The following is a 26,674-nucleotide window of genomic DNA, read 5'->3' as shown; positions in this document are numbered from 1 at the left end:
TGCAGCTCCCACTGGCCGCGGTTCGCCGTCCCAGCCAATGGGGGCTGCGGGAAGCGGCGCGGGCTGAGGGATGTGCTGGCTGCTGCTTTCCACAGCCCCCATTGGCCTGGGACGGTGAATTGTGGCCAGTGGGAGCTGTGATTGGCTGAACCTGCGGACGCTGCAGGTAAACCAGCCCGCTAGCTGCTTTCCCTGATGGGCCACGTGCTAAAGGTTGCCAATCCCTGTCCTACAGTATTTCTTATTGAGATCTACCCATCTTTTGAAGTAGCCATGTACAAACATTTGTATTTTTTTCAGAAAGAAATTTCCTGACCCAATAACTCAAAAATAGCTGAATGGATTTTCTACACATTTACCAAAAAATAAGTCTGTTAGGAAAATTTCAGTCTAATAATATGTTTAGCAAAATTTCAGCCCACCAAAGACAACTTTTTGGAAAAATTGATTGGAAAATGGAGGCTTTCAATACATAACTTGCTACTTTAATTATGAATGTTAAGTCATATATCAGGATGGATAAAATTGAGTAATAAAATTGATTTTTCTTTATTTAAACCAGATTTTTATTTACATGTTGCTAATGCTGTACTTTCAATTTTAGTCTTAATTGTTAAATTGGATTTGTAGATTCCAAAGCTAGAAGGGTCCACTGTGATCTATTCTATGGCCTGTGTAATACAGGAGGTCAGAACTTCTCCAAAATAATTCCTAAAGTCTTAATTTTTAAATTGCCAGTGATGGAGAGTCCACCACAACCTTTCCAGTGGTTAATTACCCTCACTATTAAAATGTACACCTTATTCCCAGTCTGAATTTGTTTAGCTTCAACTTCCAGCCATTGGATCGTGTTAGACCTTTCTCTGCTAGAATGAAGATTCCATTTATCAAGTAGTTGTTCCCCATGTAGATACGTGTAGACTATAATCAACTCACCCTTTAACCTTCTCTTTGTTAAACTAAATAGATTTTAAGGAGCTCAGTCTATTACTACAAGGCATGTTTTCTAATCCTTTAATTATTCTCGTGGCTCTTTGAACCCTCTCCAATTTCTCAACATCCTTCTTGAACTCTTGACACCAGAACTGGACCTAGTATTCCAGCAACAGTTGGACCAGTGGTAAATACAGAGGTAAAATAACCTCTCTATTCCTTCTCACTATTCCTCTTTGTGTGCATTCAAGGATCACATTAGCCCTTTTGACCCATGTGTTGCACTGGGAACTCGCGTTCAGCTGATTATCCACCATGACCCCCAGATCTTCCCAGGATAGAGTTCCCCATCCTGTAAATATGGCCTACATTCTTTATACCTAGAAGTATACATTTACATGTATCAAAACGCATATTGCTTGCTTGAGCCCAGCTTACCAAGCAATCCAGATCACTCTGTATCAGTGACCTGTCCTTTCATTTCCCCCATTTTTTCAGTCATCTGCAAATTTGTATCAGTGACCATGTTTTCTTCCAGGTCATTGATAAAAATGTTATAGCATAGGGCCAATAATTGATCCCGGAGGAATCCCACTACCAACCCACCCACTCGATGATGATTTCCTTACAGTTGCATTTTGAGATCTATAGCAGCTTTTAATCCACTTAATCCATGTTAATTATATCTCTTTAGGTTTTTAATCAAAAGTCATGTGGTACCAAGTCAAATGTCTTACAGAAGTCTAGGTGTATTATCTCAACACTGTTACATTTATCAACCAAACTTGTAGTCTCATTTAAAAAAAACAACAACAAGAAGTTAGACAGGATCTGCTTTCCATAAACCCATGTCGATTGGCATTAATTATGTTACCCTCCTTTAATTAAAGTCCTGCATCAGCCACTCCATTATCATGCACAGGATTGATGTCAGACTGACATGCCTATAATTACTTGGGTCATCCAGTTTAACCTTTTTGAGTACTGGCACAACATTAGCTTTCTTCCAGTTTTCTGGAACTTCCCCAGTGTTCTCAGATTTATTGAAAATCAGCATTAATGGTCCAGCAAGCTTCTTTGCCAGGCCTTTTAAAACTCTTGAATGCAGATTATCTGGACCTGCTGACATAAATGTCTAGCTTTAGTAGCAGCTGTTTAACATGCTCCTGAGATACTAGTGGAATGGAAAGTGTTATCATGATATGACTACATCCTTGTTTTTTCCCAAAATACAGAACAGAAATATTTATTGAACACATGTGCCTTTGCTGCATTATTATTGATAACTCTACTATTTCCTTCTAGTAATGGACCAATACCATTGTTAGGATTCTTTTTGTTCTTAATATACTTAAACAACTCCTTAACTTTGGCCATAGATTTTCCCCTTGTGTCCCTTTGGTTCCTGAATCGATTTTCTGCAATTCCTAGCTTCAGATTTATATTCATTACTATCAACTTCCCCTTTCTTTTTTTTAAATTGCCCTCTAAACCATGTTGGTTTTCTAACCAGTACAGCCTTCCTCGTTTTTTGTTGTTGTTTGTTTCAGGGCATCTAGTAAAGTGTTCTTAAATAATTCACAAATAGCATTTACATTTTTCTGATTAATTTCTTCCTTCCAGCTAATTTGGGACATAATTGTTTTCAGCTTTGTGAAATTGGCCCTTTTCAAGGCATGGTGCGTGTGCATTGTTCTAACAATAAGGATGTGAATGAGACCCTGGACTTGTTTCTTACAGTAGAGTTGAAGTCTTTAAATCACGATTTGAGGACTTCAGTAACTCAGCCAGAGGTTATGGGTCTATTACAGGAGTGGGTTGGGAGGTTCTGTGGCCTGTAATGTGCAGGAGGTCAGACTAGATGATCGTGATGATACCTTCTGGCTTTTAAGTCTCAGAGTAGCAGCCGTGTTAGTCTGTATCCGCAAAAAGAACAGGAGTACTTGTGGCACCTTAGAGACTAACAAATTTATTAGAGCATAAGCTTTCATGGACTACAGCCCACTTCTTCGGATGCATGTAGAATGGAACATATATTGAGGAGATATATATATACACACATACAGAGAGCATCCACGAAAGCTTATGCTCTAATAAATTTGTTAGTCTCTAAGGTGCCACAAGTACTCCTGCTTTTAAGTCTGTGAGTCTGAGTTAAGCTTTTAAGTGTGAAAACTTCTTAGTAGATCCGAAATCCTACCAACAATTAGGGAACAAAAGAACTAAGTGTAAAACATCCTTCTGTGCCTATCTATAATGTGTAGGAAAAAATGTTGCGTGATTATGGGGGACTTAAATTTGAGTGACACATGCTGGAGGCCTCATTCAGCCAGTATTAAAACATCCTCCGAATTTAAAAATACAGATGACAATTTCCTAACTCAAAAAGTGTATCCACTGTGGGGCAATTCTATATTATGAAAATTAATAGCAGCTTAGGTACCAGTGATCATGACTTAATCACATTTATAATGTGCAAACAGACCAAAGTCCAGACCAGTAATATTATATATAAAGTCCAAGGTCTCATTCACATTCTTGTGAGAGCGACACAAAATTGATAAGCATGTAGCCTGTTCTATAGTTGCGACCAACACCATCTTCTGATCCACTGAAATTCCTCAAATCAAGAAAGTTGAAATACCTTGACCAGGCTATACTCCATCAGGGTTTGGAGTTTGAAAGCAGTGGGATTTTGGTTTCAAAGTCAATTAGGAGCTCTTGAAAAATCCCTCCCTTAGGAGTGTAATTTTACGGTCCTATTTTTGAGGATTTTGGCCTGTGATTGAAGAAAACTCAAACCCAGTAACACTTAACTATGTTAATAATCTATTGAAAGTTTAAACAACTTTTCATTGTTAGAACCACTTGGTCAATTTTGTTTTGAAGCAACAAACATCTTGTGCCAATAGGTTCTTTAATAAATGTTTAGCACGAGGCTGCAGGCGCTTATGCATATGTTTAAAATTAAGTACATGAGTAATACCACTGAGGTCAATAGGATTATTCCTATGAATAAAATTATGTACCTACTTAAGTATTTTCAGGATCAGGGCTTTAATTTTCATTTTGGCTTTTGCCTGTAATTGTTTCTTAACTTTCAAGCAAGCTATCCTACTAGTAGTGGTATTTAAAAAAACAAAAGCCCACCAGCATTTTATATTGTAATTCATCCTGAATTTTAATCTCAAATTGAAATGGCACAAATCTTCAAATTAGTCTTACAAAGTCTCAATCTGATTTAAATCAGTTCTTAAAAATCAAGTGATTTAATGGCTTAAAATAATATGTGCATAGAATAATCCATTTACCTACCTCAAAAATAGTCACTTCTATAAAACAGCGGCTGTGTTCTACTTCAGAACATAGCAATATTATTTAACTAAAGTATCACAACAAAATAAAACACAAAACCTTCAATGTAGTAGTTTTAAACCTTTATTGTATTTACTTTAAAATGTAAATCTTGCTTTCTAGTACACTTTCTTCAGGAATATGAAAGCTCCTGTTTTTTTTTCTTTCTTTTGTTTGTCACCTACACATCATGGTGAGTGGCCGTTATTAATGTATAAAATAGCTTTTTTTAAAAGTACTTTCCATTACAATGGGCTCAGATCAAATACCCCAATAACTTAAAGGGAGATGTAGACTAGTATATAAGAATTGCCATACCAAATCAGACCAGTGTCCCATCTAATCCAGTATCCTGTTTGTCAGTATCTGATGCTTCAGGGGAATTGACAAGTAATCTTGAAGTGGACGATTATGGAATAATCTGTTCACAGGGGAAGCTTCTTCAAATCCACTAATGGGTAGGGATAGTCTTAAACTCTCATACTTCATGGTATATATCCCACTAAAACAATATTGTTTTACCCCTTTCTAATGTAGCACTAGAGACTCATTATCCATAGAAATATCTGACTTAAAAAAAATCCTATTTGGCTCTTTGCTTCAAAGATTCCTGGTGGCGGGGTGTTCCATAGGTTAACTATGCTTTCCCCCCAGAAAGCTTTTTCCTTGTCGGTTTCAGATTTGCTGCTATTCAGTTTCACTGAACATACTTTCCTTTTATTATATGAAGGACAATAAAAGCATCTTTTTACCTTTTCTATACCTCTTGTTTTATATACTGCTATCCTTTTTCTTTTATGCTTCATCTTTAGGAATTTCTAATGTGAAATTCCATCTCCCAACTTGCTACCTGTTCACCTACCTTTGTCAGGTCCATTTGAAGTTCTTAGTTATCTTCTTGTGCTGACTAACCTAAATTTTGTATAGCTGTTCACTTAGTTATCTCTTTGTCCTACTCCCCCTCCCTCGCCCATCTGTCTGTTTTGTTGTTTCTTGTCTGTCGTGTATAGTTTGAGCTGTTTGGGGCAGACATGATTGTCTTTATTTCATGTTTGTACCCATGCCTGGTACAATGGGACCCTGATCCTTTTGGGGGACTGATAGGTGCTACCATAATACAACAAATTATTTGTGAAACTTATTGCCTCACTGGTCACCTCCTTTTTCTGTTCATTAGTACATATATTTAAACAGGTAGTCCTGGCATTAAACCTTGCTACTAATCTTTTTGCCATGTTCAGAACTGTCCGTTTATTATTTAGACTAGTTTTGTCTCCCTAGCCAGTTTCTAATACCTGGCAGTATGTTGCTTTTTATCCTATGTGACTCCGTAATTTCTTTACTAGCCTCTTATGAGGATTTTTTACAGAAGTTCTTGAAAGGCCAAACAAACTGTTTCAGCTGGTTCTCCTTTAGGCACTATTTAGTTGACGCATTCAAAAGATTCTGATAGCTTAGAAAGGCATAATTTTTATAGAAGGTAAGCTGATTAGTCTATCATACGTTCATCTGGTTGGTCTCTAATTTTGATTTTAATTATCACTTCAATCAGTTTGCCAGGTACTGAAAGATTTACTAGTCAGTAGTTCTCAATATCTGCCTTAGCATCTTTTTTTTTTTTTTTTTTTTTTAGCTATTTTTCAGTTCTCTCAGGGTAACTGCTCTTAAGGATTGCAATTTGTCACAACACTTTCATTAGCAATTCAGTCACTTTGCTCTTATGTTCGTTCAGAACTCTTGGATGTATAACATCCGCGCCTATTGACTTCTCTCTTAGTTTGTGTGTGTTGCAACACCTTCTCTGTGACTGTTTGTCTCTTATTACCTCATCTTTATTACCTGACAAAAATAGTCTGAGGTACTTATCTCGTCAACATAGTCTGTAGTGAAGATTCATGCAAAGCAATAACTTCGTTTTTCTGCAGTGTCCTTGTGAGCTTCAGTTGCTTCCTACTGGCGTAGCATCTCACAAATTGCATTCCTCTGAGATATAGATATATATATATACTTCAACTATTGCGCTACAAATTCCTTTTAGCCCTAATTGCAGTTTTACATTTTATCTGCCATCGCTTATGCTTATTTCTATTGTCTTCCAGGTTTGGATTTCCACTTTCTGAAGGATACCTGTTTGGCTCAGATAATCTCTTGATCCTTGCCTTTTAGCCAACCATCCTGGCGGCTTATTTTTTCTTGTCTTCCTAGTTCCTTTTCTCTTTAAAGGTATGTATGTATTCCGAGACTTCTGCTTTAGTAGCCTCCATGATAAGTCTAAGGACTCTAATTTTACTTTCCAGTTTAGGGTTTTTCTTGACTAGATATTGCACTTCTGAAATTCAGTACTCATTATTGGTATGACGTTTGAGAGTATCTAACTTAATTATATAGTGATTGCTATTAGGGGGCTCAACTGTGGTTGCGACTTGAACAAAATCCTTACTTAAGACCGAGATGAGAGGTGTCTCCTCTTGTGTGCACTAGAACTAGCTGGTTCAAGAAGCAGTTGTTTAAGGCATAGTAGAGAAGCAACTTGATGGGTCTCTGTGTGGATGTTTAAAATAGCCCATTATTACTGTGCTGCCTCTCCCTAATCAGGAAACTAGTAATAGAACCCTAATGGTGTATTTTTATGATTTGGAATTTTTACCCATTCAAATTCTGCTGTATGTTCCCTATCACTTAAATTGTCTCTCTAGGTTCTAAAGAATCTCTTGGGTATAGTATGCTCTCCCGCACCTCTTCCATTTAATCTGTTCTTCTGTAATTTATAGCCCAGGTATTGCAGTATCCTATTGGTGTCTTCACGAACCCCCCCCCCCCTTTCTCCAACAACTCTAAGGCAATCTCTCCAAGCAGGGTTGAGACATGCTAGTGAGGCGAGGAGGCTTACACTGTATCTGCTGACCCTGATCTATGTTTAAAGACTTCATTTTCTAGGACTCTTCACCAGTATTGAAATTGGGGAGATGAATCTGAACCTGCAAACAGCCAGCGATAAAAATAGTCATGAATATGCTGTTTGCTTATTATCCCATACAGAAAAGAAGGTCCTTTTGAGGGAACTTTCATGTGCATGTGTTTAAATTTTAAAATTGTTTCAGATTTTGCCAGAGATGATATCAAGTGGGTGTGAATTTCTTTTTTAGGCAATAATGAATCAAACGGACAAAAATCAACAGGAAGTTCCTTCATACCTTAATGACGAACCACCAGAAGGTAGATACTAAGTTTCTGTAATCTTTTATTTGATAGTAAGAAAATGAGCTGAAGTGCAGTTCATTTCTGAAAAGAATGACTGTGTGAGAATAATTTATCCTTACACACAAGGATCAAGCTAAGTACTCTAATTTTTGTTTTAATGACATTCTTTTACTGCTGCTAGCCCTGAAGAGCTAACACATTTAAGATTGAATGAGCTGAATTCTATTCTACCTGCACAACAACAGAATTGTTTACTAAGTAACAATTTATTGCCCAGTGCAAACCCATTGAAGGCAGTGAGATTGCACAAGTATTGAAAGGCATAGTTTTAAGACTGAGTTTGCATTATTGTAACTGAAAGCACAATTTGCCAGTTGAACCTTTATTGCTAGTGTTAATATGTGAGATGGAAAGAGCTCGGTTTGACTTTCAGATCCCAGGCTGTATTTGAAGAGCTGGAAGCTTAAACAAAAAGATCTAGTTAAAATGCATCTGATTCAGGAATCATTGAGACAAACATTGAACCTGATGACCAGTTTTGGGATGCATCTTCAGAATAGAACCACACTTACTTAAACTTGCGGGATTATATAAAAGCATCTTAGTCATCAGAAACTGAATTTAACCAAAATCAAATCTGTTCACTTTTTCTAATGAACTTTTTCTTCTGTTAGTGCTGCAGAGGAGAAACATGGCTATAGGCGAGTGAGCTGGATTCTTTTCTAGGTTAGAAGCAAAAAGAGTCCTGTGGCACCTGATAGACTAACAGACGTATTGGAGCATAAGCTTTCTGACGAAGGGGTATTCACTCACGAAAGCTTATGTTCCAATATGTCTATTAGTCTATCAGGTGCCACAGGACTCTTAGTCTGGATCTGTAAACAGCAACAAACACGGCTACCTGTCTGATACTTTTCTAGTTTGTGCATCATCAGGATTATTAACCGAGTTCTGTTTGCAGAATCCTGTCTAGCATGTAATCTCCTAAAACAAACACTCTTTCAGCAGCCAGGTTGTCACTCTTGTGCTGGGGTGGTTGGTTTTTTTTTTTCTTTCCCCTCTCACAAACTGAACATACTTGCTATGGAGATCACTGAGTGACAAACACCAAACTCAGGATCCCATGTTCTTTAGTCACACTTCAGAATATAATAGTACTTGAAAGCTATATTTATGTACAGTCTTTTTGTAGGTTGTTGCTAAGGCTGTAAGAAAATGGAGTGGCCTTGTGGCTTCGTGCAGGAGGTCTCAGTGCCACTTACATTTGGCTCACCCACCCCTCTATCATGAGTCAGTGGCAGAGGGAGACAAGGAGGAGGATGGGGTTGGCCCTGCTTGCTGGCTTGGTTTTGTGCCAAATGCCACTGCTGGCACTTGGCCCTGCTGGCACTATCCTCACATTTTGCCTAGGTGCAGTTCTCCCTCTTCTAGGTGGTGCAAGCTGGGCCCACCAAGCAGCAGTGGTTCTTCTGTGACCTTCAAGACTTTGCCTTTCATGGCTGCACAGTCTCGCCAAGGGATGAGCTTGGGGAGGCCCTAATAAGTGAGGCCAGGTAGGAGCTGGGGCTTGTGCCTGCACAGGGCTGGGATAGGGGAGCTTCAGTGGTGCCAGTCCCCCATCCCGCAGGACCTCCAAGGCTCTCTGAGGTGGGGCTGGCTCTGGGGTACAGGGGCTTGTTTCCCCCACCTGGGGATTGGAGGAATGAGGGACAGGGTATCCAGCCCCTTTTAGAAGGTAAAGGACCCTGCTGCCAACTCAACACCTAGGCAGTTACAAAACAATAGTTCAAGTCCTGCATACACCTCAAACTGCAACTTTAACAAACTGGCCACAACTTTTGGACCAAAAAAGTCACAATTTTCTTACAGCATTAGTTACGCATTTAAAATGAAATAAGTTGTTTACTATTTAGTAGTGCCTCCTAACTGTAGAGGAAGGGGGGGGGGGTCCAGTGGGTTAATATTGTCCTATTGACAAGTTTCAGAGTAACAGCCGTGTTAGTCTGTATCCGCAAAAAGACAGCAATGTGCCAGCAATGCCCCTCTGCCATGTACATTGGCCAAACCGGACAGTCTCTACGCAAAAGAATTAATGGACACAAATCTGACATCAGGAATCAAAATACTCAAAAACCAGTGGGAGAACACTTTAACCTGTCTGGTCATTCAGTGACAGACCTGCGGGTGGCTATATTACAACAGAAAAACTTCAAAAACAGACTCCAAAGAGAGACTGCAGAGCTAGAATTGATATGCAAACTAGACACAATCAACTCCGGTTTGAATAAGGACTGGGAATGGCTGAGCCATTACAAACGTTGACTCTATCTCCCCTTGTAAGTACTCTCACACTTCTTATCACACTGTCTGTACTCGGCTAGCTTGATTATCACTTCAAAAGTTTTTTGTTTTTTTTCCTCTTAATTAATTGGCCTCTCAGAGTTGGTAAGACAACTCCCACCTGTTTATGCTCTCTGTATGTGTGTATATATATCTCCTCATTATATGTTCCATTCTATATGCATCCGAAGAAGTGGGCTGTAGTCCACGAAAGCTTATGCTCTAATAAATTTGTTAGTCTCTAAGGTGCCACATTGTCCTATTGGTAACAGTAGTGAGGGATAATCAGTACAAAATGCAAGGTTGGCGGGGGAAGTAAAGCAAATTGATTCCCTAACACAGTGGTTCTCAACCTCTTCCATACTGCAAACCCATGTTACTGCAGCAAAGTCTTGAGACCTCATTCCTAGCTATAAGGAAAAGGAAGGTGGCCAGGATGTTCTGAAACCTGTTCACAATCCCCAGGCTGTCAAGCCTATGCTCTCGCATGTTGTACCCAAGTTTTAGCTTTTTTAAAGAGGTACAATAGAACCTCAGTTACGAACACCTCGGGGAAAAACGTTATGGTGGTTCTTTCAAAAGTTTACAACTGAACATTAACTTAATACAGCTTTGAAACTTTAGTATGCAAACGAAAAATGCTGCTTTTAGCTATCTTAATTTTAAATGAAACAAGCACAGAAACAGTTTCCTTACCTTGTCCAATCTATTTCTTAAGTTTCCCTGTATTTTAGTAGTTTACATTTAATATAGTACTGTACTGTATTTGAATTTTTTTGGTGTCCCATCGTCCCGTCTGCCCCCCCCCCCCCCCCCCCTTGCTGCCTGATTGCATGCTTCTGGTTCCAAATGAGATGTGTGATCGACCGGTCAGTTTGTAACTGGTGTTTGTAACTCTGGTGTTCTACTGTGCTGTTGTTTTTAAGTCCATAGAGAATGGGTTGTATTTAAATGTCTTGCTCAAATTGTGTACATGGGATAGCTCAAGTTAACTTTCAGTCTTTGTGGAAGACAAATAAGGCAGCTGTGTTTTTTCTCAGTTTCCTACGTTCATTATCTTGAGCAAGTCAGACGGATTCCCAACTTAGCAGTAGTATTTTGATCTTTTCCAAAAATTCTTGAATTACTTAAGGTAAACTTATCTCTTCATCCCTTTGTCATAAACTGATGTCTCTTAATCTGGCAACACTCTATTAGAGCACATCATCTGAGTAGAGAGATGGGAGTGGGGAAGGGAAGGGGAAGAGAGTGAGGAGGGAATTAAGGCATTGCCAAAACTGGATAAGAGTGAAGGGGAAAGAATAGAAGATGAACTGACGGAACAGAGAGAGAGAGAGAAGGGGATAAAAACACTATAGAGGAGCTACTGTTCATTTGTTAACAAAAAGATGGCTGAGGAGGAGGATTGCAGAGAGGAATGCGATCTCTATCCTCCCTCCCCTTCCCCCCCCCCCCCAAAAAAAAAGGAGTATGGAGGGGAAAGATGTTCAAACCTGCAACTGTTTATTCTCTTACTTGCATTCAGTCTGTTTTTGCTGTGTAACCTTGTATTTGGGTTGACAGAACTGGTCAGAGGGGAGAAAATGTATGAAATAGTAAATAAAAATCTTTCAGGTATTTTAGGGAATTTTTTTTTAAATATCTGACTTGAAAAAATGTCAATTTCAACTAGCTATAAACACCCTAACTAGTTGAGTAAAATATTTTACATATTGTTTCCCAATCAAATCAATTCCTTCTTAATCATGATATTACTTACTCTCTCCTCTATTATTATGAAAGTGAAATCCATTGGATTCAGTGGGCTACATTCTGGTGTTATTCTGTGAGTGTTACTATTGACTTCAGTAGGACTGTTTGTGAGGAAAGAAATGTCTTAACCTGTGCATGGGTGTCAGAATTGGACCCTAAACTAGTCTTCACATGGCAGACGTTATGTGGCGTGGGGGAGGAAATGGAATAGAACTCCTAAGCAGGGCAAAAGTTCTGAGGATGACTTTTTGGTTTCCAGTGCAGACTTCATATTTTATGTGCTTAGTTATGCAACTTCTGTAAATAAAATGTTTAAGTTGTCCTGAAGAACTTTTCTGGCCTTGCATCTCATATGGAGCCTTCATATCTGATACAATTCTAAAAATTCATCACTTTAAAGAGAGAGCCAAACATGGATGCCTGCCAATTTCAGTCTTGGCAATAAGATTAATTCTCTCAGAATTTCTTGGCAGGCTTCTCTTTTGAGGAAAGGCTTAGTTATAAGGTCACTTGACCAGTCTTTTGTAAAGTGATGGCATAAAGAGCTTCCAAATTCTACAGATGTGACACCTGGCTAGTCCCAGGAGGTTCAACCAAAAAAAACCACTTTTGTTCTTTGAGATGTGTTGTTCATGTCCATTCCAATCAGGTGTGTGTGCGTGCGAACATGCACAATAGCTGGGAGATTTTTCCCCTAGCAGCATCTGTGCTTGGCCTGGGCGTTCCCTGGAGTTGCATCTTCATGACACCCAATAAAGGGCCCAGTCGACCCACCACCCCCTCAGTTCCCTCTTGCCAGCTACTCCGATGGAGGGGTAGGAGGGTGGGTATTGGAATGGACATGAACAACACATCTCGGAGAACAACAGTTGTGAGAAGGTGAGTAATCGTTTTTCTTCTTAGAGTGCTTGTTCATGTCAATTCCAATCAGGTGACTCTCAAGCCCAAATTCAGGAGGCGAGGTTGGAGTTGTCCACTGATGGAGCACTGCTCTTCCAAAGACCGCATCGTCTCTGGCCTGCTGGGTAATCGCATAGTGCGTGGTGAAAGTATGAATGGAGGACCATGTCGCTGCTCTGAAGACTTCCTGAGTGGGAACCTGCGCCAGGAATGCTGTTGATAAAGCCTGCACCCTGGGGGAGTGTGCAGTGATTGGAGGTGCAGAGCCCCCGCCAGGCTGTAGCACTCACGTGATCCATGACGAAATGCTTTACGACGACACAGTCAGACCTTTCATTCTGTCCGCTGCTGCCACGAATAACTGGGCTGATTTTCTGAATGGCTTCATTCTCTCAATGTAGAAGGCTAGCGCCCTACGGACATCCAGTGAGTGAAGACTCTGCTCCCTGCCGCTAGAATGTGGCTTAGGGTTGAATACCAGGAGAAAGATGTCCTGGTTGATGTAAAACTGTGATACAGTTTTCGGTAGGAAAGCAGGATGAGGTCTGAGCTGAACCTTGTCTTTACAGAACATAGTGTAGGGAGGCTCTGATGTTAGGGCCTTAAATTCAGACACCCTCATAGCTGAGGTTATCACTACCAGGATTGCGACCTTGTAAGAGAGGTAGAGCAGGGAGCGTAATGCCAGGGGTTCAAAGGGTGGTCCCATGAGTCTAAAGAGGACCAGGTTGAGGTCCCAAGCTGGGACAAGCTGCTGGACATGAGGATATAGCCTGTTGAGACCTTTTAGAAACCGGCTGACCATCGGGTTAGCAAAGACAGAACAGGCCTCCACGCCTGGGTGGAAGGCGGAGATGGCAGCCAAGTGAACCCTAATTGATGAGATTGAAAGCCCCTGCTGCTTCAGATAGAGGAGGTAGTCCAGAATAAGTGGCATTGAGGCCAGCGTTGGGAACAAATGGCGCTGTGCCGACCAGATTGAAAATCTCTTCCACTTGGCAAGGTAAGTAGCTCTTGTAGAGGGTTTCCTGCTGCCAAGGAGGACTTGTCTAACCTGATCTGAACAGGAAAGCTCCACTGGGTTCAACCATGCCATGAGGTACAGAGACCCGAGGCTCGGATGTTGGAGACGACCATGATCATGTGTCAGAAGGTCCAGGAAGAGCTGCAGGGTGACTGGAGCTTCCGCGGACATGTCTAGGAGAGATGTATACCACTGCTGGTGGGGCCAGGCTGGAGCTATCAATGTGACCTGAGCTTGTTCCCTCCGGATCTTGAGGAATACCTTGTGAACGAGCAGCATGGGCAGAAAGGCACATAGGAGACAACCTCCCCATGGGAGGAGGAACACGTCCGCTCTGGAGCCTGGGCTGTGATTTTGGAAGGAGCAGAACTGCTGGCAGTTCCTGTTACATTGCGTAGCGAATAGGTCTATCTGGGGAAATCCCCACCTTTGGAAGATTGAATTCGTGATGTCTGGGTGAAGGGATTACTCGTGGCTGTTAAAGGACCTGCTGAGGTGGTCTGCCAGCTCGTTCTATACCCGGGGAGGTCTGACGCTTGTAGGTGTATTGAATGTTCTGCACAGAGGGCCCACAGCATGAGGGCTTCCTGACACAGGGGGGAGGAGTGTGCACCCCTCTGTTTGTTGATATAGAACGTTGCTGTGGTGTTGTCTGTCATAACCGATACACATTGTCCCGTTAAGTATGCCCGGAAGGTCTGGCACGCCAGGCGCACCACTCTCAACTCTCTGATGTTGATGTAGAGAGCCAGATCCGCCTGAGACCCTGAGTCCTGCGGTCTCCTAGATGTGCTCCCAAGTCTGATGCGTCTGTCACTAGCAAAAGAGATGGCTGTGGACTGGCAAAGGGGACTCCTGAGCATATCTCCTGAGGGTCGAGCCACCACAGGAGGGAGTTGAGGACCGGGTGAGGCAGAGTCACAATCCTCTCCCAGCTGTCCTGGGCTGGTCAATACACCGATGATAACCATGACTGGAGCAGTCAGAGCCTAGGTCTGGCATGCTGCACCATGTAGGTACAGGCAGCCATGTGTCCTAGAAGCTTCAGGCAGTTTCTTGCTGTGGTGGTGGGAAACCATCTGAGACCTCGAATGATACCGGCCAGGGTCTTAAACCTCGCTTCCAGCAGGTATGCCTTGGCTTGGGTCAAGTCCAGTACTGCCTCTGTAAACTCTATTCTCTGAACGGGGGGACAGAGTTGATTTTGTTTCATTTAGAAGGAGACCCAGATTGTCGAAGGTGGCACTGATGAATTTGACTTGAGTTTCCACTTGGTGAAGACTCAAGGTGCTGCTGAACAGAAGGATGGTAAATTGGTAGTGGGTATTGTTCACCACAAACCTGAGGTACTTCCTGCGGGGCTGAGTGATCGCAATATGAAAGTAAGCATCCTTCAAGTCGAGGGCGGCATATCAGTCTACTAGATCCAGTGAGGGGATGATGGAGGCCAAAGAGACCATGCGGAACTTGAGTTTCTTCATGAACATCTTGCGTTCTCGCAGATCCAGGATGCACCTGAGGCTGCCTTTGGCTTTTGGTATTAGGAAATACCAGGAATAGAAGCCCTCGCCCCTGTGGTCCTGAGGAACCTTCTCCACTGCCCCTAAAGATAGGAGCGACTGCACTTCCTGGATAAAGAGTTGCTCTTGAGAAGGGTCCCTGAAGAGGGACGGGGAAGGGGGAGTGGAAGGGCAGGAGGGCACAGAATTGGATAGAGTATCCCCTCTACCATGTGGAGCACCAAGTGGTCTGAGGTGATAGGGGCCATGCCCAGTAGAAAAGGGGATAGTCGGGACAAGACGGTAAGGCGGGGTGGATCCGGTCTTTGTGGTACACCGTCCTCGACCATGCCTTCAAAAGGCTGGTTTGGGCCCTGAAGACAGCTTGGGTTGTCCCAAGCCTTGGCCAGAGGGTTGACGTGGCCTTCTCCTTCTGGACCTGTCCTGGCTGTTTTGGTGCCCGAACCACTGAGGAGGCTGTGGACGGAAGTGTCTCTGCTATGTTGACGGTGTATAGAGGCCCAGGGACCTGAGGGTGACTCTGGAGTCTTTTAGGTTGTTTAGCCTCTTGTCCATTTTCTCCGAAAAAAGAGTCTCCCCCTCAAAAGGCAGGCCTCGTATGGTCTGCTGGACCTCAAAGGGGAGACCAGAAACCTGGAGCCATGAGCCCCTTCTCATGGCTACTTCTGTGGCCATAACCCTGGTGTCAGCATCTGCCCCATCAAGTGCCGCCTGCAGGGACGCCCTGGAGATCAGTCTCTGCTCCTCGACCAAAGCCGGAAATTCGGCGCGGAAGTCCGAGGGGAGCAACTCCATGAATTTAGCCATCACCGAGCAGGTATTGTAGGAGTACCTGCTGACAATGGCCTGCTGTTAGATATTCGGAGTTATAGTCCCCCCCGGTTGAGTACACCTTTCGCCCGAAAAGATCTAATTTTTAGCATCCCTTTCTTGGGGGAAGGGCCCTGAAAGCCTTGCTTCTCCCACTGGTTAGCAGCGTCCACCACCAGAGAGTCTGACGGGGGGTGGGAATATAGGTGTTCATAACCCCTGGAGGACACAAAGTACTGGTGTTCGTTACACTCGGTGGTGGGTGGCAGCGAGGCAAGGGTCTGCCACAGGGTCTTAGTCATGTCTGTAACTATCTTTTTAAACGGTAAGACGATAACAGGAAGGGCCATGGGATCTGCACCATATACCACTTCCTCCGCCTTATTGCCCAGACCCTGGGTGACCCGGTGCAGCAACTGCTGCAGCACCCTGGAGTCCTTCAGAGCTGGGGCTACGGAAGTGCCCACCAGCGCCTCATCTGGTGAAGAGGAGGAGGAGGCCACCAGAGGAGGGGGTTGCTGTCTACCATCCCCACCCGAGGGATCTTGTGACCCGGGGGGGGAGGGAGGGAGGACTGGGATCAGTTGGCCCGGTGCTGCGAAGTGCGCGGGTATTGGTGCCGATGTTGGTTCCCGTGCCGGTGTAGACACCTGGTATAGCGTTTGCACCGGGGTCTTCGACATCGTCGCAGCCAGTGTCGAGGACGATGCCAGTGCTGTCGTTGGTGCCAAAGGTGCAGCCAGCACCGTAGCAGCAGTCTGAGCCACTGACGCCTCCGGTGCCGAAGGCGTTGTCAAGGGTGGCGCTCTGGTCAGTGCCGATGATGGTGCCGCGGCCGACGGTCTCGATGCTGGAGGTAATGGCTTGGTTGCTGGTCGTGGCGAAACGAACGTTGTGGATGCCGCTGATGCAGCTCCTGAGCAGGATCCTTGGCTCTACCCTGGTCTTGATGGAAAGCCTGCGGAGTCCAAAAGGGCTATGAGCCGGGTTCTGCCATTGTGAGGCCCATTGCATCGGGCGGGACCCTCTATGGTGCCTTGAGCTGGACTTTCTGCTCCTACTATAATGAGAGCGGTGCGAGTCTGACTCTGATGTTTCAGAATAGGACACCCAGGGCAGCACTGCACCTCTTGTTGTAGAGCGTTGGGAGCCTGGGGACTGACTGCGCTCCCTGGATGGAGGCACTGGTGTCGGGGGGTGCCGAGGTGATGGGGATCAGTGTGACATCATCACCGGCTTTCCCTTTGACTGAACGGATTGCTGGGATGGAGCCTGCGGTGCTGGCACATCTTCCTGCCTCGGGGACGAGAACGGCGCCGTGAGTCTCAGCAGGTGCTGCGCCACCTCAAAAGCCTCTGGTGAGGGGTTCGGCGAGTGTGATGGGCCCAGACACAACTGCCTCACTTGGGCAGGAATCGAAGTAGCCCCATTCTGAGCCTCGGAGCCGTGGCCTGGCTGAGGTGCCACTGATGGCTGGTCCCTTCCGGCTGATCTTGCCGAGGGGGATCAGCCTCTTTCCGTCCTCTTCTTCTTCTGCGCCGGCAATTGGGACCAGTGCCGAAGGCTGGAGTGCCCCTGAGAGACTCCATGACAGTGCCGAGCCTCATTGGCAATGTTTTTCTTTGACACCGGATCTCTTGAAGACGGCGCTGGAGCGCTCTGCTCTGAAGACGACGTACTGGGAGTGGGATCCCTGGTGCGTGGGTCCCACTGAGGTCAGAGAGCTGCCTCCATGAGGAGGATTTTAAGTTGCTGCTCCCTCTCTTTAAGAGTTCTCAGTCAGAATTCCCGACAGATCTTGCAGCCTGCTTTTTGGTGACCCTCGTCCAGACACCGTAAACAGGAGGTGTGAGGGGGTCACTTTTAGGCATGCACTTTGTCAGTCCTGGCAAGTCTTGAAGCCCAGGGATTGCGGCATGCCCCAGTGACAAATAATGAGGGGGGGAATTCCCCGGTAACTGAAACTTATAAGTGAACTCGCTACACTATACTAACCGCCTAGAACTAACTGTCTACAGCAAAATCCAAAAGTACTGCTATGCTGCTTGCCAAAGCAAGAGCAAGGGGAAGTTCTAGCTACTGTCACTGGCGGTAAGAAGGAACTGAGGGGGTGGCGGATCGGCAGGGCCCTTCATTGGGCACCATGAAGCACCACTCGGGGGCACCCAGGCCGACCCAACAGATGCTGCTAGGGGAAAAATCTTCCGGCTACTGTGCACATGCATGTGCACACCTGATTGGAATTGACATGAGCAAGCCCTCGAAGAAGAAAGGTTGGTTATGAGGTTTCTGGGTGAGACGTACTACAGAATTGCGAAGTATTTTTTGTGTAGCGCAGTGTTGGTTCTAATGTGTCTAGTACTCTCTGCAAACTGGAAAATATAAATACCCTTTGCAGACTGCAGTCATTTTACACCAGCCCTCACTGTAAGCCGTTGTTCTGTAGGCAGCTGATTGTTCTGCATGATTGGTAGAGCCAACATGTTGAACAGGTGCTATGTGTTTATACGTTTTCTGCTTAAATAAACAGAACATTCCTAAATTAATTCTGTCTTCATTGTAGTGATCAGAAACAAGAGGGCAGTTAGCGAACAGTAAGCTTCATGGAACAGATTTAGAAAATACCAGTAGCCAGGGCTGCCCAGAAGATTCAGGGGGCTTGGGGCAAAGAAGGGGAGCGGACATAAAAAAAAAAGGCGCCACCAGCTGCGGCACTTGTACTCAACGGGCGTTGCTCCGAGTCTGCGGCGGCAGCGGGTCCTTCACTCACTCCGCGTCTTCTGCAGCACTGAAGGACCCGCTGCCGAAGACCCGGAGCGACTGAAGGGCCCGCTGCCCAAGTGCCACCAAAGACCCGGACCGTCGCCGGATGAGTAGCCAGGGAAGGGATTCTCGGCCAGGGCTCGCGGGGCCCCTGCAGGGCCTGGGGCAAATTGCCCCACTTGCCCCCCCCGGGCGGCCCTGACAGTAGCTGCGAGGAATATTATTAATCCTGGCTGCATATCTAACCTACAACACTGGAAGAAATGAAATAATGTTGTTTCCACTGTTAAAACTACATGGTTGTACTAACAATCATACTCAAGTGAAATTATCCATAGGCTTTTGACTAAGAATTTGCTACCTAAAGCACCTTGAGGAAAGTGGGATACCAACTTCTTTGCTGTTCCTTTTTCGACAAATATATTTAATAGTATCTTTCTGGGTTGTTGTGACTGGGACTGTTTTGGCCCTTCCTTCTAATGTCAATCTCTATTAGAGTTATGAGTCAATAGCAAATTTCAATAACTAGCTTCAGTGTGGCAAACTCCCTTTTCCTACTCACTCTAAACACATTAATGTTATTGAGAAGGAGTTAGTCAAGCTACCTTTTGACTGACCTTGTAACAAGATCTAGAACTCCTCCTGTCATAAGAATCGTTTGTTCCTGTCGGATACCAACAGATTGCAATCGAAATATAGATTTTTGTTTTCACTTCACAGAACTAGACAAACTGTTCTTTCAATCTATAAAACTTCAAGCGTCTTGTATATTGAAAAAAGATTTAGTATTAAATATGCCACATAATATCCTTGTATTAAACAATCCTGAACCTTGGATATCTCCTGGACAGATTGACCAGGTCTGAGATATTGAGACTTAATCAAAATGTGCTGATAAGGGCTCCCTTTGCCTTGTGACTCATTGATGGTTTTTTTTGTTGTTGTTTTTAAAGTTTAATTTGTCCCTCTTTACTTCTTGTAAACTTCTTACAACTGTGAATCTCCCACCCTGCTAGAAAGGTTAATGCAAGCTGGCAGCATTTTAATGCCCAAATAGGGGTTACCATGCCCTCTGCTCTTTTCTTTTACCCCCGTTGTTTCCAATACAGAGATGGCACCTCTTGTCTGAAGTATTCTAGGGACATTTATAATGGATATATTACATCTCGAAGGCTGTCTACACTAGAGACCGTACAGTGACACAGCTGTACCGCTTTAAGATCTCTCATGTAGCTGCTCTGAGCTCTCCCATCAACATAATAAAACTCCCGCAATGAGCAGCGGTAGCAGCTCTCCTGTTGATATAGTGCTGTGTACACTACCACTTATGTCAGGGTGTTTTTTCATACCCTTGAGCGACATACGTTTTGCTGACATAAGTGTAATATAGACATGGCCTAATTCACTGGTTTGACGCTGGCCCAGGTCAGTACTGATCTGAAAGCATTATCATTGACTATTCTGTGCCATACGTGAAATGAGTTGTAGATCTCCGTTCATTTCCTAGTGCATAGATGTCCACATCACAAAACTCATCATTGCAAACTGACTTTTACTGGCAGTGAGGCCTTGAAAACTGAACTATATTCTAACAACTGTTCCAAGTCAGGGCTGAGTCCTGTTGGTGGAGCAGTCTGAGAGTGACTGCATGCCTGGGGAGATAATATTTTAGATGCTTACTGTTCTTCCTGCCCTACTCCTCATTCACTTGTTTTCCTGCATGTGCTCTCTCTTTCCTTGATTGTTCCCAGTCATCTCTGCCCTACTTACTGTTTATCTCCTCTTTGCATCTCTTTTCTTTGGTTCCACCCACCACCATTCACTTGCTCACTTCTCCTCTGTGTGTTGCTTATTTCCTACACAGTTAAACTTCTTTCTTCAGATACCTATTCTCATAAGAGTTATGTAGCTCCTGAACTACTTCATTACTATGGCCCTTTGTTCGTGCCCTGCTATCTCTGAAACATCTTTCAGAGAAAGAAGAGCAATAGACTTGGTGAGGACTGAGCACTGTGGGAGGTAAACAAACATTGGCACTGTAGAATGCTGCATTGGAACACTTTGTTTTACTGTGGTATTAATGGAGTAAATTCTAGACACTGAAAATACCATGTAAACAAATGCTCTAGGTGCCTCTCTGTATGGTGAGACTAGGCTATTTGTCAGGTGTATGTGGGGAAGCTTTTCTACCCCAGCATCTAATAGGGTTGAAAATTACAAACTGCTTAAAAAGTACTCTGTTTATAGAAGATGAAATGCTTCTATGGTTAAGGTTGTGTTAGCATTTCTACTGTAAGTTTACTCTGTGTCTTTCTCTCTCCATCTTGAAGCTTATATTTAGAAACTTGGAATACTAAAATGTGGGAGGATAATAAGAATGGATTTCCAATTTTAAGCTTGTAGAAAAGCAATCTAGTTTAGGATGTTTTCCTATAACTCTAAAACTTCCTCTTTGTTTGAGACTATTTAGTCGTACCATAAGTATAGAATATGGGCTTACTATAGAACATCTAAAACATGTAAGGAGCTTTTATAAAACACATGGTTCTTTGTTTGTACAGTGCCAGTACCAGTGGTGCTGGGGGTGCTGCCACACCCCCTGGTTTGAAGTAGTAGTAACAAACCCCAAATACATGGTTTCATCCTCAGCACCGCCACTATAAAAATTGTTCCAGCACCCCTGACTAGTACAATGGGGTCCTGTTTCATAACTGGGACTTGTAGGTGCTTCGATAATACTAACAAAAAATAATGCTCCCCAGAGCTTATAATTAAAATTTAAACATAATGCCAGGAAGAAAAAACGAGGGATACATAGGGTGACATACAGCAAGACCTTTTGGTTTGAGTTTTTCCTGTGTGTATTAACTGGTGGGTTTTCTTCTGGAAGTCTTTAGTTGCAGTTCTTAGTGACTTTTGGGATAGGAGGCACTTCAGGGCACCTGTGCACTTCCTTAAAATGTCTTTAAGGTATGTTGAATTCCCCCAAATGTAGAATAAGGGCCCAGTGTAGGCCAACTGGATGTGTGTGCATGGTGGTAGGGAGGAGGTGGGTGGACCAAAGAACCGACCTGGATGTCTGTTCTTCTTTCTTCCTTCCTTCCTTCCACCACCCAAACAAAACAAAACCAAAATTAGAGAGGAAAAAGAAACCAAACAGCCTTTTTTTCAGGCTGGGATATCCTCCCCGCAACCCCTTCCCAACATAACCTTAGTTCAGCTTCCCTTAGGCCCAGTAGATATCATGCTCTGGTACTGAATTGAAATTCTATCACTTGGGGAGACAGTCCCCCAGCAAAAAATTGAATTTTTCAGTAGCCAAAGCCCGGCAGAGAGGTACGTGGAAGTAGTGAGGTCTTCAGGGGCTGAGGTGGAACTGACACCTGGGGCAGGGGATTGGGAAGGGAAAGAGATGGGGATTAGCTGAAGGGTTCTGTGGGGAGCCTCAGTCTGGGTACCCTTCTAAGCTGATCTAAACTTGGAAGACTCGCTGTCCGTTAATCTGTGTTGTGAAAAAATGGCACTTTTAGGCTTCGCTCCATTTATCTCGCCTTTCAATAAGAATGAACCCTGGGAACACTGGCGCTTTCCAGGCAGCCAGCCAAGAGTCTGTACGATACACATCTTACAATATGTAAAAGGAGCAATACTGACGAATAAACTGTGTTCTTTTCAACTTCTTAATCGCAACATTACTGACTCGAATGTTGACACTTTGTCCTTCAGGTTCACTGAAAGATCATCCACAGCAGCAGCCTGGCATGCTTTCTCGTGTGACTGGTGGCATCTTCAGTGTAACAAAGGGAGCTGTTGGTGCCACGATCGGTGGTGTGGCCTGGATTGGAGGAAAAAGTTTGGAAGTGACCAAAACAGCTGTTACAGCGGTGCCTTCCATGGGAGTGAGTCTGGTTAAAGGAAGCGTTTCTGCTGTGGCTGGGGGCATTACCGCTGTAGGATCTGCTGTCACAAGTAAAGTGCCTTTAACAGGGAAGAAAAAGGATAAGTCTGATTAAAGGACTGAGACCTAGTTGATTACCATAATACTACGTCGGTGGCATTGGAATCTGCTAAGATTTGGACTACAACAAAGCCACATGTCTTAGACACTTATCTTCTACAGAGCTGTGGGAAAACTTTTGCTTTCCTCTGAAGGGACAGAAGAAGCTGACAGCACAGTGTGTGAAGGTTCAATTATAACCTAGATTCAAGCTTTATATCTGGTGAAATGTTACACTTGATAAATGTAGAACCAAGTACATGTATATGAAGGGATAATAAATGTTTGAATATTCATTTACTGTAAATCTTTTGCAGTATGGGACTAAGATGTGAAAGTAAAAAATTAGTTGGCAATCTTTGTAGTACTAGATGTATGATGTGCCAGCTACCATTCTTAGTGGTTTCTGCATCCTCTTGATAAGGAATCCTTGAACTATGTAAAGGCATCTTCTGATGTGCCTGATAATTTCATATATTTTTGCTTTTGGAAACTGTATTTTTATACAGATTATAAACTGTCAGTGCATTCTGTTAGTGATGGCTGGCAAGAGACAGAACTGGAGATGTTCAGAAGTGGAGATGGGGGTGGGGAGAAAGTATGCGTCAAATGGTTTGTGATAGAAGGCATCCTTAAAAGTTTTATGTTTGCGGTATACTGATTTTAATAATTCATGCCTTATAGTTGAAAAACTATTTTTCATTTAGTGAAGCTGTGTAAAGAATGTTTTCCAATGTCCATCATTTCAACACAGTTCAAAGAACAAGCTTTAGACACTTTTTTAATATGTGTTGATATCTGAAACTTAGCCATCTTTTACTAAAGACAATACTGCTAAATCTCAGGTGTATTTTAAAGGTATCACTCTATCACCTGCAAATGAAAGCTTACTAATTGTGACCTTTTAGCTACAAAACAATAGAAGGGAAATGGCTTAGTTTCAATTAAGCCGAGGTTCATGATCCATATGGCAATGTATGGCAACCTGTAGTTATCTTGAGAGAAATTCCTTTGCTGTGAAGTTGGAAACCACTGAAGAGTGATCTAATTAAAGAAAAGCCGCTGTCTAACTGCATGCCATACCAATTTAGTTTGTTGCTTTAACCATTCACCATCTCTTATAACCAAGATATAAAGATTTTTTTCACTACATTCATATCTCAAGTACATTTTTACTTAAAACACAGCCCTGTACTATTTAAACAAATAAACAAGACTGACAGAATGTTTAAAGCAGGAGAAATGTCATCTCAATGAATTGCATAGGGACAGATTTCCAACCTTAACACTCCTTTGAATGGCTGCATTCTCATACATCTTCAAGGATGTGCATGGGCAGGATCTAAATGCATGACATGACGCAGGCTCAGTTAGTCAAGATCTGCTGCCTCTGCAGCTAAAAATAACCTTTTGACAGCCTGTAAAAGATGGCGGAAGTTTTATGTGAATATTCTGTTTGCAGTATTTCCTAAAAACGTATGTCCCTGCAGAGAATTGCTAAACATGTGAGCTTACTTTTAAGTGGCTATAGTTGTACAAGGAAGATATAAATGTGTTTGTAGACATTAAAGGTCAAAAGGTATCACTTGTCTAAAATTTTTATTCCTGTTTAACTGATGTTGATATAAATTAGTCAGCTAGTATGTCTGAACCATTGGTACTTCAGCTGTGATCTGAAGCAACTTTCTTCATTAGACAGCATTACTGTTAAGCTGTCAGATAAATATATATTTTCTAGCTACTCTGTAGAAATGGAAATGAAATCTTTAGTTGGAATCTTAAAAAAAAAAAAAAAAAAAATTACATACTTTAAGAAATTATTTACTCATCTTGTTTGAGTAAAGCATCTTGCATTGCTACACTAAACTGTCATATACCATTTTTGGGGATTGAAGAGGACCATGTAGTAAATGTAAGTTACCATCTGATAGTTCAGAGCCCCTAACACAGAGTGGTATGACAATCAACTATACAAAGGTTCACAAATATTACTACATTCACTGTTCAACAAAACCCTTACTAATAATCTTTATGGAAACTCTGGGGATTTTAGAATGTTAAATTTAAAACACAAACTCCTTATCCTTTTTGATAAGCCATTTAAATGAATGTTTTTTTTTTTTTTTTTTTTTTAGTAACAGACATTATGAAACTTGCAGCAAACTAAGTGTAATGTGAGAAATTTCTTGCTATAATCTATACAACTCTACCACCATCTTGCAGCATGTGTTAGGAGCAACATGTATTATTCAGTGATTCTGAATTCTTGTAACTAAATGCTTTAAAGTAGTATAGGGTTTCAGTTTAGAGCTTGGTCCTATGCTGTCTGCATATTTTTATTTTCCACTTAATGTATGACTGTGACCCTTTTTTCAAAACTGTTCTAATTCTGTCCTGCTTGGAACTTGTGAAACATTAAATTGTTGCAGTTTGACTTCTTCTCACAGCTTCCTTTCTAGATGTGGGGAAGGTAAAACTACAGGGGAGATATTCAACTCATAGGTAGAATCAACTTGGTGGGGTGGGAGGTCTCCATATTACATTATTGGACCTAAAAGTGTCATTGATTAAAATAGTGCTTTAAAGATTCCAGCCAAGACTGCAGCTCCATTGTGCTTTCAGGTGTATGTACAGATAAGATGCACCAAGGACTTTCTTAGGCCTGGTCTACACTATGACTTTAATTCGGATTTAGCAGCATTAAATCGAATTAACCCTGCACCCGTCCACACAACTAAGCCATTTATTTCGAAATAAAGGGCTCTTAAAATCGATTTCTGTACTCCACCCCGACGAGCGGAGTAGCACCAAAATCGATTTTAGCATTTCGAATTAGAGTTAGTGTGGCTGCAATTCGATGATATTGGCCTCCGGGAGCTATCCCACAATGCACCATTGTGACCGCTCTGGACAGCAATATGAACTCGGATGCACTGGCCAGGTAGACAGGAAAAGCCCCGCGAACATTTGAATTTTATTTCCTGTTTGCCCAGCGTGGCGAGCACAGGTGACCACAGATAGCTCATCAGCACAGGTAACCATGCAGGCCGATAATCGAAAAAGAGCACCAGCATGGACCGTATGGGAGGTACTGGATCTGATCGCTTTATGGGGAGAGGATTCAGTGCTAGCAGAACTTTGTTCGAAAAGACGAAATGCCAAAACTTTTGAAAAAATCTCCAAGGGCATGATGGAGAGAGGCCACAATAGGGACTCAGATCAGTGCCGCGTGAAAGTCAAGGAGCTCAGACAAGCCTATCAAAAAACAAAGGAGGCAAACAGTCGCTCCGGGTCAGAGCTGCGGACATGCTGCTTCTACGCCGAGCTGCATGCAATTCTAGGGGGGCCGCCACCATTACCTCACCTCTGACCGTGGATTCCGAGGCGGGGATAATCTCATCAGCTACACCAGAGGATTCTGGGGAGGAGGAGGAGGACGAGGACGAGTTTGCGGAGAGCACCCAGCACTCCATTCTCCCCAACAGCCAGGATCTTTTTCTCCGCCTGACTGAAGTACCCTCCCAAGCCAGTATCCAAGACGACGACCCCATGGAAGGGACCTCAGGTGAGTTTACCTATTAAAATATAAAACTTGTTTTAAAAGCAAGCGTTTTTTAATGATTACTTTGCCCTGAGGACTTGGGATGCATTCGCGGCCAGTACAGCTACTGGAAGAGTCTGTTAACGTGTGTGGGGATGGAGCAGAAATCCTCCAGGGACATCTCCATGAAGCTCTCCTGGAGGTACTCCAAAAGCCTTCCCACAAGGTTTCTGGGCAGTGCAGCCTTATTCCGTCCTCCATGGTAGGACACTTGACCACGCCATGCTTGCAGCAAGTAATCTGGTATCATTGCATTACAAAGCCTGGCAGCGTATGGTCCCGGTGTTTGCTGGCATTCAAGCAAAATCCGTTCTTTATCTTGTTGTGTAATCCTCAGGAGAGTGATATTGTTCATGGTAACCTGGTTGAAATATGGGAATTTAATTAAGGGGACAGAGGTGGCCATTCCTACTGGGCTGTTTGCCTGTGGCTGAAAAGAAATCCTTCCCTGCAGTTAGCCAAGCGCGGGGGGGGGGGGG

At 43.2% G+C, this 26,674-nt stretch overlaps 1 protein-coding gene across 4 annotated transcripts in view; it reads left to right on the top strand.

The window, feature by feature from the left end:
- Window positions 1–25,031, top strand: part of TMEM263 (transmembrane protein 263) — a 34,106-nt gene extending 9,075 nt beyond the window's left edge. For 2 of the 4 annotated variants that reach the window (XM_034778141.1, XM_034778147.1), the window contains 3 exons: window positions 6,387–6,510; window positions 7,434–7,503; window positions 22,324–25,031. In XM_034778141.1, the coding sequence (XP_034634032.1) occupies window positions 7,440–7,503; window positions 22,324–22,610 (351 nt within the window). In that variant the 5' untranslated portion in view covers window positions 6,387–6,510; window positions 7,434–7,439 and the 3' untranslated portion in view covers window positions 22,611–25,031. Of the gene's footprint in view, window positions 1–1,111; window positions 1,133–6,386; window positions 6,511–7,433; window positions 7,504–22,323 lie in introns of those variants that run through there. The other 2 variants (XM_034778158.1, XM_034778166.1) reach the window with 2 other exon arrangements.
- Window positions 25,032–26,674: the final 1,643 nt, after the last annotated feature.

The sequence above is a fragment of the Trachemys scripta genome, chromosome 1, assembly GCF_013100865.1.
Source record: "Trachemys scripta elegans isolate TJP31775 chromosome 1, CAS_Tse_1.0, whole genome shotgun sequence".
In the NCBI taxonomy this organism is placed as follows: Eukaryota; Metazoa; Chordata; order Testudines; family Emydidae; genus Trachemys; species Trachemys scripta.
This window is presented reverse-complemented; position numbering and strand designations above follow the sequence as displayed.